This window comes from Equus caballus, chromosome 15 (genome assembly GCF_041296265.1).
Source record: "Equus caballus isolate H_3958 breed thoroughbred chromosome 15, TB-T2T, whole genome shotgun sequence".
In the NCBI taxonomy this organism is placed as follows: Eukaryota; Metazoa; Chordata; class Mammalia; order Perissodactyla; family Equidae; genus Equus; species Equus caballus.
Window position 1 is genome coordinate 26,942,218 of NC_091698.1, and position 10,959 is coordinate 26,953,176.

The window sequence follows — 10,959 nt, forward strand, 5'->3', positions numbered from 1 at the left end:
GTTTGGAATGCGGGGCCGTTCCTAAGTTAGGACCACGGGGAGATAATGCCTCAGGAAGCCAAATTAGTAAAGTGTGCAATTGAAGTTATACAGTAATCAGTGAATTCTATTCTCTGCTCCAAAACAAAGGGATAAATGTGAATTTTCCATCCGTGGTTGTCTTTCAGTTCCTTAGAGCTACCGTATACTGCCCCACTGGAAAGTAAGCAACGTAGAAATCTCCCAGCCAAGATTCCGCTTCCAGCTGCATTGACCAGCGGATCCAAGTCACGGAATGCCCAGAAAACAAAAGGTATTTTCATTTTAGTCATACAGGCATTTTCATGGTTTAATAGTTAATAGTTGTTAGTTGTGAGTTACCAGTAACCAGTTAGTAGTTTTCAGTCATATGAAAGGCTAAGGTTCTGTCCTCGTCCTCATTAGAAGGTTGGTTGAAATAGACCTGAAAGAAAGGAATTGTCCTCCATCAGCAACTTTCCTTTCTCATTTTTGTGCAGGTACAAATAAGTTAGTGGACAACAGGCCACCTGCCCTAGCAAAATTCCTCCCAAATAGTCAAGAACTAGGCAATACCAGTAGCTCAGAAGGTGAAAAAGACTCTCCACCACCGGAGTGGGATTCCGTGCCAGTCCATAAACCCGGCAGCTGTAAGTATGATGATTCAGAAACCGCGGCGCTCCGCGCACCCACAGCCCACCCCTGCTCTGGGCATGAAAACTCTGCAAGGGCTTTTGCTTTCAAGGAGACCCAGTGTCGGTGGTCCTGGCAGCGTGTACCAGCCTGCCACTTGTTAAACTGCTGTCGCTTAGTTGGCCGAGGTGGGAGTATTTACACCAGAGAAGTCAGCTGACAGTTCACATGAGGGCCCTTCTTCCCAGAGAGCTGGTGCGCTGGCGCACCACTGCCTGGAGCGCGGAATGGGCAGATGTGTGTGGAGGGTGCAGCATCCAGAGAAGTGGCCCTCTGCGAGAGCGTTAACTCAGCCATCCTTACCTGACTGGTCCCTCTACATCTCCACTGTGATCGTTTTGTGAAAGTTTAATTACTCTCAACTTTACCCACATCTTTTACATAAACAGCCTCTGTGAAGGTTTTGTTCTTTTCCTCACTGGCTTCATGACCTTGCTTCTCAGAATGGCCTGCAGTAAATCGTGACAGTAGCACAGTCCATGGAGATACTGTAGAGGTCCTGGCCCTCTAGGTACTTAGGACCAGAAATAGAAGACGACAGGGACAAGCACAGGAAGGGCCTAATGGCCGGGATTTGGGATCAAGAGAGGTCCTAGCCTTAGGACTGAGTTGTCTGCACTCACTGTGGTGTTAGAGTGAACTCACGTTTGGCCTGTTTGTCCCAAAGGGAAGGTCAGGGTTGAGTGACAAGACTGTTTGAGATGAAGGGATTTCAGTGAAGAGCAGGGGATTGGAGCCTCGGTAGGTTGAGTGAGGGCAGAGAACTTGGAGGTTCAGGTGAGGCGTACAGTAAACATGCCGCCTCTTACCTTTTCGCCTGTGTGAATACATACTGCATGGAGAAGCTCTCTCTGTTAAAACTTGGAGCCCCTGTTTGCCCTGAGACTTTCTGGCATGTTTTAGTAACTTTTTTGCCCGAGATGAGATATAATCCTAAAGCCCTGGTCATTCAAGAGATCTTGAATGAGTCACTGAGTGGTCCCTCTGTCCAGGCTGAATGCTTTTGGTTCCTTAGACCCCATCTGAGGTCTCAGCTGGAAATTTGTCCTTGGCTTATACTTTGTTATTCAGGCAGTTCCCCATTAAGCAGATGCCGCTTCCACCACAGCGGAAGCTGTGTTTCAGCTTTGCAGGGAGCCAGCTTCCTAGGACTGTCTGCGGCCCAATGAAGTGAACATAAGCCCTGGTGGTGTAAGGAACGACAGAGCACGTGCTATTGTGCAGGAAGGGGACGTCAGCCACACACAGCCTTCAGAACAAGATAGCTGGCTGTGGCATTGTTGCTACCAAGTGGCACCTGAGGCACATGTCGGCATCACTCCTTTGGGGTGAAGGAGAAAAGGATGACAGGGTCTGGCCCTGTGAGAATTGGGAGGGAGGAATGTGAGAAACAGCAGGCAGACAGTCTGGAGAGGAATGTGTGTGGAAAGCACGGTGCTCCGGGCCTGTTTCCTCCCCAGGCTCATCCAGGAAGGCCAGCTGATGCTCCGGGAGCTCCGTGCTTCAGGGCCAAGCTCCACGTCATCCAGCTAGATGGCTCTGCCACTGGAAAAAGTGTGTTACTCTGCCCAGAGCTCGCATCTGCAAAATTCTTTTGTGTTTTTCTAGCCAAGGAATTCCTTACACTGGTCCCAAGCTCTGTAACCTCTCTGCTCACCACCAGCCATACTAGAAAGTTCTAGCAGGCCTCCACTAGATGCACAGCATGGCTAATGAAACCAGTAAGAATCAGTCCAGGACACACTCTCTCACTTGTACCTCTTTGTTCCCTGCCTTCTCCTCTCCTCTCCTGCCCTCTCCTCCTCTGCTGCTTTGTCCTGCATAGACCGTTGGCCCTCCACGCACTCTGTTAGCAGCGCTTAGCATCCTGGCATTCCCAAGGGTAAAGCATCTTCCCACTCAGGGTGGTGCAGGCCCAGGCATAGCTGTGATCACAGGGGGAGTTTTGCTGCCTGTGTGTAGAGATCTCTCGAGCCAGGGTAGCATGGTGCCCTGACCCATATGAGATGCTCAGAAAACTCCCCTGGAGTGATTTCATGATTTACAAAGACAAAAAATGCAAGGGGGTGTTAAAAGGAAAAGCCAACAGAAAGCCACAGAGAAGAAATGTGTTAATATTTAAATCCAAAACTTCTCTGGTTGCACATCCCCTGTGCTATTTTGGCCTCTTTCCCTTCCCCGTCTTCTCTTTCTACTCAAGCATTATTCCATAAAGTCTTTTTCTAACTTTTCTTAACTTTCCCTGTTTCATTCCATCGATATTTATCAGGTGCTTCTGCAGCACTGGGTCCAATGAAACACATCCCAGTAAAGGAGAGCTGGCCGAGGGATGCACACCTTCCCTGGGACAGGCCCCTCGGGCGAGCACACACTGGGCGGAGCATGGTGGGCAGTTCACGAGGGGCAGGCACTTCTGGTGGTGGGGAGGGAAGGGTCAGGACAGCTGTACAGATCATGCTCTGCCGTGCAGATTTGGTATCAGACAGGCACACTGTGCTGTGGGGGCTTCCAAGGAGGGCAGGAGGGTGGAGAGATTTGAGCCGGGCTCATCCAGGAGTTGGCATTTGAGATGGGCCTGAGCGTGGGCCTGAGGTCCACAAACAACCCAGCAGATGAGGAAGGGCCTATCCGCGTAGTCAAGGGTGAGGTGGGCTGGGGCAGAGACAAGGACAGGGATGGAGATGCCAGCACCATTGAGGAGGGTCGGAGAGAATTCCTGGGGTGGGCACCAGGTGGCACCAAGGATAAGGAGTAGATGGCTCAGGCTTCAAAGAGAAGGATCCTTTTCTTGGAGGTGCTGTAACTGGGGCCTTGACGCAGACAAGGAGCGCATAGCCTCGCCCAGGCCTGGAGCCCTGAGGGTCTGGGAAGAAGTGGCTGGTGCGGGAGATAATTGCAAGGGAGGTGGGGCCACCGCGCAAAGCTGGCTTCAGTTCTGGAAGTGAGGTGGAACGGACCCTCAGAAAGGGGAGCAAAGCAGACCATGCTCTCTGTAGACGGGGCTCGCAGCGGGCATGAAAGGCCAGCCAGCGGGGAAGGTGGGCAATGCGCCAAGCTGGCAGCGCTGTGCCAGGCAGGGATGAGAAACAGCAGGGCAGTTGTGCCAGGGTGACTGTGGGTAAGTGGGCGGCTTCGCAGACTGGGGCCCCGGAGACTGAAGTCGCAGAGACCAGAGCCCTCTCTCTGCATCGCAGTAGCTGGAGCACCGCCGAGGCACACACGACGGGTGCGCAGATGTTCCCTTTTCTGAGCAGAGTTGTGTGTGTGCTTCCGTTTAGTGAGTGCAGAATGAATGCTTCACAACACCCGAATTTTTCTGTTTTAAAATTTTAAAACAGCTGTGCAGACATTACGCTAAAAGGCAGCAGGAGTATTAGGAGTTTGGTCCTTGTAAAACAGGGACCAGGTATGCCCGCGGAGAGCGGGGTATCGTCGTGGTGGAACTGGGAGAGTGGGGTATCGTCGTGGTGGAACTGGGGGATGTTGCCCGGACCCCACAGCTGCCATGGGTGTGAGCCTGTGTGGAAGCACAGAGACTCTTGCAGACCCCAGCAGTGACTTCCCCAGACGGTGCGGGAGGCCCGCACAGCGCAGTGGAGAGATGTGTCACGGCGTTCGTTCCTGAAAAGCCCCATAAAGCAGAGACACGACTTCCCTTTTTTTCTTTAAAACCTTCAAACAGAACACATATAAAAGCTTTAGTGTGGTTTTTGTTTGTAGAAGCACTTGAGTTCTGCATAGTATTAGATAGAATGCCAAAAGTAATTGCTCTTGAAGAGTGGAAATCAAAATATCACATTGAGATCTTTTATTTTTAATTTCCAGCTACCGATAGTCTTTATAAACTTTCTCTGCAAACCCTCAACGCAGACATTTTCTTAAAACAACGCCAGACCTCACCGACACCTGCCTCTCCGTCCCCCCCGGCCGCGCCCTGCCCCTTCACTGCCCGGGGTAGCTACAGCAGTATCGTCAACAGCAGGTACGCGCCTGGTCACTTCGTGTTCCTTGGATGTCAGGAAATCTGACGCTCGCTCCATTAAAGGGAAACGCTCAGTGGCCGCAGGCCGCTGCCCTGTCTTGCCTCGTATGTCTGCCATTTGCAGTTGCTCCGCCCTTTACCTGGGCCCATTCTCCCACCTGGCTGCTATGTTGCTGCCTGACTCCCACAGTAGCCCCTTCCATCCTTTAGCTTCTGTCACCCGTGGATTGAGAAATGCATCGTTCAACTTATGAGTACTAGGTTCTAACTGAAGAGGCAGTAAGCATACTAAGCATTAAATGAAGATCTGCAGGAGACGCCCTGGGAGTCGAGGAAATGGGCTCACGGGACATTTATTTTGACCTTACAGCAGTTTAGTTTAGCAGTCCCAAGGGCAGGGTCCGGAACAAGGCCACCGCCCCTGCAGGAGGCGCTGTGGTGGGTGACGTGCACACAGGAAGGAGGCCTCCTGCCAGGCCTCCCTGGAGCACAGGGCTGGGCTTCGCTTGCCTCACTGTTGGCGTGACAGGAACCTCAGGGATAATGGTGACCACGTGTTGCGTACTCACCAGGCACCAGCACTGTTCTCAGCACCGTGCAGGTGTCACCGCACTTCCTCCTCCTGATGAGCGCAGGTCAGGCACTGTCACCTGCATGCTTTCCACATGAGGAGGCCCCAGCTGGCACCCACAGCAGACCTGCCCAGTTTTAACTCTTGCCCGAAGAGGCAGTAACCCCTGAGGCTGGGAGCTCCCACCCCGTCCTGAGCGTGGGGAGACGCCCCAAGGCCCGGCCCATCCCGTGCTGCTGCCTGCCAGCATGCTCACGTGCTGCCTCTGGTTCCCTGGCCTACTGGCTCCCTCACCAGTGCTCGTCTCTAAAATGGGGTTGCAGCCTTTTCCAGCCCCGAAATTATGATACCTGCCCTTGTCTCTTTCCTAGTGACCTTGCGTTTTCTTACCTTTCCCCCAAAATCTGTTATTTTCCATCTAATTACACAGTTTTAGATCCCAGAGCATTTACATGAGGCTGGGCTGTGCCCTGTGAGCTGCCCTTTCAGAACCGGGCAGAACCGGGGCCCGGCTGCCATGAAGGCACTGCCTGGGCTCGGTCCTGCGGGAGCCAGTCATCTGGCACAGGTGCCCCCGATGGGCCGCCAGTGGGCTGTGCTGACGAGCAATGAGTTGTTCTCTCTTTGCTACTTCCTTCAAGTGACCCTAAAACGAAGCAGCCCAATGGAAGCAAGCACAGATTGACAAAAGCAGCCTCGCTCCCTGGCAAGAACGGCAACCCCACTTTCGCTGCGGTCGCGGCCGGGTACGACAAGAGCCCAGGTGAGTGGCTTGACATCCACAGACAGCCCCGGCTGGGCCTCAGGCACTGTGGAATTACCTGTGGCTCGTTTGCCTTTGATTGATTCAGAGTCCATTGTTACAGGTGGGAATGGCTTTGCTAAAGTTTCTTCAAACAAAACAGATTTTTCCAGCAGCCTTGGCATTTCACACACTCCTGTTGACAGCGATGGCTCAGACAGGTACAGTAACCATTCTTAATCCCTAGATAGAGCGGGCTCTCAGGTCAGCTCGGCATCTTCTGTCCACACATGTGTCTCAGGCATTTTTACCCCCAGATCACCAGTAGGCATTTGTGGTCAGAAGGCGTCAGGTGCCTCTGGGAACTCTTGCCTGTCGGGTGGAGGCAGAAAGCCCAGGGCTGTGCTTCCCCGACAGAGAGAAGGTGGCACACACAACACGGCGCCCCCAGCAGAGAGGGAGATGCATGTTCTGCACTCCAAATTTGTTCTCATCTTTCTCACTATCATGGTCTCTTGTAAGAAAGGATGTGATCTGATAATTAAAAATAGAAGAACAAAACTATATTTGAGGGAAAGGAAATTGGAGCAAATACTGGAGAATTTACAGTAAATTATTGGATATGCCAGTTTTCCTGACCCAGAGCAGCCACAAAAGTCAGGGTGGCACAGAGTGGTCACCCGGGTTTCTTTTCCCAGATAAATAACGACAATAATAATAAAGACTGTGTCCATAAGTAGAGCCCCAATTTTACCTGCTTGACACTAAAAGGAAACGCATCCTAGATTTGAAATAGTTTCTTAATAAATCTTCCATTACCAAAAAGTAAACATAAGGAAGAAATACCTGTTTTATCTGCGAAATTCTTGTTTCCCACCAGGCTCTCGGCCTGTGGTGGGCGTTGGGGCTCGGGAAGTCTGTGCCTCACTCCTTTGTGGTGTGGAAGCTGTTCTTCGGTTCTGCCCTCGTCTTCGTTGTTAATATTTGAGTACCCTCGTTGACACGGCCTGTCCTGTTTGTGAAGCTGTATGTAAGGATCCGTTTCCACTAACATCATACATTTTTGTGTTGCCTTTTCCTCTTGTAACACCAGCTCGGGTTTGTGGAGTCCCGTCAGCAACCCCAGCAGCCCAGACTTCACACCCCTCAATTCGTTCTCGGCCTTTGGAAATTCTTTTAACCTAACTGGTGGTGAGTGTTTAACACTAGCCCTGTCACTAATGAGCTGTGGACACAGAAGGAAGGCAGACAAGGTCTAGCTCTACATGTGGAGACGCTCCCTGAGAAAGAGGAGGGCGTGATTGTCATTGAGGACATTTTTAGAAGACCTGTTTCTTTGTACCTGTGGTCAGGCACTAACACAGAGACACAAGTGAGCTGACCTCAGGAAAGTGGGTCTGTCCTTGCTCTCCCGGACACATGCTCGGGGGCCTGGCACGGCTGCCCACGTGGGAGGAGGCCCAGCAGGAGGCTCCCGGAAGGGCCCCTGACGCTGCGCCACCAGCCCAAATGTGCGGTGCAGCAGGCTCCATGCCATGTGAGTCCCAGCGGGTCTGTGGCCCACTGGACTTATTTAAGAGCTTCAGGAAAGGATGCTGTGTCTGAAATATGCCTCCTGACTAGGCTGGGGCTCCTTATCTTTTCTTGCTGTCCAGAATTAGAAGCAAGGATGTGAGTTTTGCATTAGCTACAATCATAGTAGTCAAGTCGTGGGGTGTTTGCATGTGATGTCACCCAGCTGTAGATGTGGGGGAAGTGTTCAAATCCTGTGCTCTGTGCTGGAATTCTGAGGAATATCCCCCTGTCCCCCATCCCCTCTGGAGTGTGGTGGGAGCTGACAAAGTAGATGTGATGGCCCCAAGTGAGCCACGGTGGGATTTGTGCCACTGGGTGAATGCCCTGTCTTGTCCTAGGTGAGCACAGCAAAATGAAATAGGGACTTGACAGTTGCTTCCTTGTTTTCAGAAGTTTTCAGCAAACTCGGGTTATCTCGGTCCTGCAATCAGGCCTCCCAAAGGAGCTGGAATGAGTTCAGCAGTGGCCCCTCATACCTGTGGGACTCTCCAGCGACGGATCCCAGCCCTTCCTGGCCAGCCAGTTCTGGTTCCCCAACCCACACGGCCACAGTGAGTACTTGGACCTGGGCCTCTCTGCTCATTCGTCATTACCGCCACACTGTCACTCAGATGGCACCGGCACAGTTATAAACAACAGCTGTCAGGGTGACCGGGCCGGGTTGGTCCTTTCATCCCTGTTGCTGTATCTTCATATTCTGCCAAAGTGGCCCATGTAGTCGAGAAATTATGGGGAGAACAACTGAGCGCCTATAGGGCTGCTCTCTGAATTCTCTCCTAGTAGCACACGGCCATTTCAGCCCCTTCTCGACCTGTGAGTTGGACCCCAAGTGTGGCTGTGGGCCTGTCTTAGGTTCTGCTGTGTCCAAGGTCAGACGGTGACTGACTGCGGCCTCTGCCATCCACAGGAGGCAGCCCCAGGAGCCAGCGGCTGCGGGCTTGCCTATATTTGTTTCTGAGAAACACCTGTGTCTTCACTTGAGCTTTTCCAGTGTGCATTTATTTGCTTTTTGGCTAAATTTTTCTGCGAAGATCATACTCCAAAAAAGTATTCTTACCAAGGAAAATAATTACTGGTTTAAGCTTTCACAAAATTATGACAAAAATATGACCCCACTGTGATTACTTCTTCGTTCTCAGGAAAACTAAATTAGACAAGCAAGGTTTAATGGTAGATATTTTAACTTCATAGATTCCAAAGTTTGCCTTTACTTGGAATCATTCTGGCTTCAGTTTTCAAAGCATCTTAGCCATTCCTTAAAACTGGGATCAGGAAATGTTTTAGGCTTCGCGGGTCCTACTATTTCTGTTCAGCCCCACCATGGTGGTGCAGAAGTGGCGGGAGACAGCATGGAAGCAAGTGGGCGTGGCTGTGTTCCAGAGACACTTCTATTCACCAAGACAGGCAGGGCTGGATTTGTCCCCCTGGCCCTAGTTTGCCAGCCCTTCTCTAGAATATCAGAGCCATCTACTCAGACTCTGGGATGGCTATATGTGTAAAACATTTGCTTTAAAATAAAGTGAAGCGTTCCATGGCCTTTTTTAGCATAACCTTCGCCACTTTACCGTCTGCCTGCCTGTCTCGATGTTAATGCTCCGTGTTGTGCGCTTTCTCTTTGGTCAGTCGATCCTTGGCAGCACCAGTGGCTTGTGGTCCACCACTCCGTTCAGCAGCTCGATCTGGTCCAGCAACCTCAACAGTGCCCTTCCGTTCACCACTCCAGCAAACACGCTGACAAGTATCGGCCTCATGGGCACAGAGAACTCCTCTGCTCCTCATGCTCCTTCCACCTCCAGTCCAGCTGATGATCTGAGGCAAACCTACAACCCGTGGCAGATCTGGAGCCCCGCCATCGGAAGGAGAAGCTCCGACCCTTGGTCTAATACGCACTTCCCTCATGAATATTGAAATTAGGCAAAAAAAAGAAGTGGGGCCCCTTGTCTGCATCATGGTGTGCCTGTGTTTGAGACATCTTTTTAAGGCTCTTGCTGCTGTGGCTTCCAACTCCCCACCCTCCTCATCTCTGCAAACAGACTCCAGCAGGGCAGGCTTGTACCACTCGCTTCTTTCAGATCTTTCTTGCAATTATGAGAATGAGATTTGCTGTTGTGCTTTTAGAGAAAAGTCTAGACTCAGCCACAAATTCTAATAAGACCTGTACATCTGAGAACCTTAACTGTTACCAAGTTTCCACCACCTGTCTTCTTCCATTCTTTATTTATCTGTATGAACACAAACTTGACATTACAGCTAAGGAAATAATTTGAGTTGAATCAGAAGTCCTGGCATGTGACAATTTTATTAAATTACCAAGTTTGGTTTTTGATAATTTCGCAATATTCTGCACCAAGATCTAATTTTAAAAATGTACGAGGACTTTGTGCTGAAAAATACAGAGTATTTTTTTAAAATAAGGCTGTCTTTTCAGTCTCATAAAATAAGGCTCTCTTGGTTTAAAAGCAGATTACAGAAATGGCAGTCACCTTTAAGACAGTGAATGACTGTAAGACCATTCGGTTGAGACCATATGCATTTTCTGTGCTGTTTGTACTTGAGGTATGTAACATTTGTATACCTGAATTTATTTTAAAGATAAACTGAAATGCACATAGCCAAGTCTTGAAATACAAGATTGAATGTGTATTTCTTAAAAATACAACTTTGTGTTGTACTTTGAAATAAATGATGCTTTTTTCAAAAGCCTTGAGTTGTTGTATGTCTTTTTTTTTGCGTGCAAGATGCGCTTATTTGGATTCCCTCACACCAGGTGAACCGTTCTCTGGTTGCCTTATCCTGTGGAGTCTGATCTATCATGCTGGAACTCGCTGTGCTCTGATTAAGTTCTGTGTATTTCCATGGTAATCCCTGAAGGTCCTTGATAGGAAAAAGTCTACACATCTAAAATGTATTTTTCCTTTTAAGTAGAAGTGTGTTGACCCTTTTCCAATTTTAAAGCTCCCACAACTCCAGATGGTACATGTGGAGACTGCAGACACCTGGCAAGTTCCGGATGCCACAGCATCGGCCTGGGTTGGTCCTTCAGAATGTCTTGCCCTCTCTGGCTGGCTTTTCTCGTCCTTTTATTTCCAGTCTATTTCAAAGCCAGCCTTTGGACACACAGCCCTTACTGGGTAACCAGGAGATGCTGAACATAAACGTTCTGTTTGGGGGCTGGCCCGGTGGCGTAGTGATTAGGTTTGCAGGCTCCGTGTTGGCGGCCTGGGATTTGCAGGTTTGGATCAGGGTGCGGACTTACACACGGCTCATCAAGCCACACTGTGGCAGCATCCCGCATACAAAACAGACAGGGGTTGGCACAGATGTTAGCTCAGGGACAGTCTTCCTCACCAAAGAAACAGAAATAAATTCTGTTTTAGGTCATTTATATCAGGAAGAATC

At 50.2% G+C, this 10,959-nt stretch overlaps 1 protein-coding gene across 5 annotated transcripts in view; it reads left to right on the forward strand.

Annotated features, from left to right (window-relative positions):
- The window catches only part of TMEM131 (transmembrane protein 131), a 224,554-nt gene extending 214,294 nt beyond the window's left edge, over positions 1-10,260 (forward strand). For 3 of the 5 annotated variants that reach the window (XM_023618615.2, XM_023618613.2, XM_070235089.1), the window contains 8 exons: positions 168-292; positions 498-647; positions 4,516-4,672; positions 5,885-6,006; positions 6,110-6,206; positions 7,079-7,176; positions 7,951-8,111; positions 9,184-10,260. In XM_023618615.2, coding sequence (XP_023474383.1) covers positions 168-292; positions 498-647; positions 4,516-4,672; positions 5,885-6,006; positions 6,110-6,206; positions 7,079-7,176; positions 7,951-8,111; positions 9,184-9,468 — 1,195 coding nt within the window. In that variant the 3' untranslated portion in view covers positions 9,469-10,260. The remainder of the gene's footprint in view (positions 1-167; positions 293-497; positions 648-4,515; positions 4,673-5,884; positions 6,007-6,109; positions 6,207-7,078; positions 7,177-7,950; positions 8,112-9,183) is intronic. The other 2 variants (XM_070235088.1, XM_023618614.2) reach the window with 1 other exon arrangement.
- Positions 10,261-10,959: the final 699 nt, after the last annotated feature.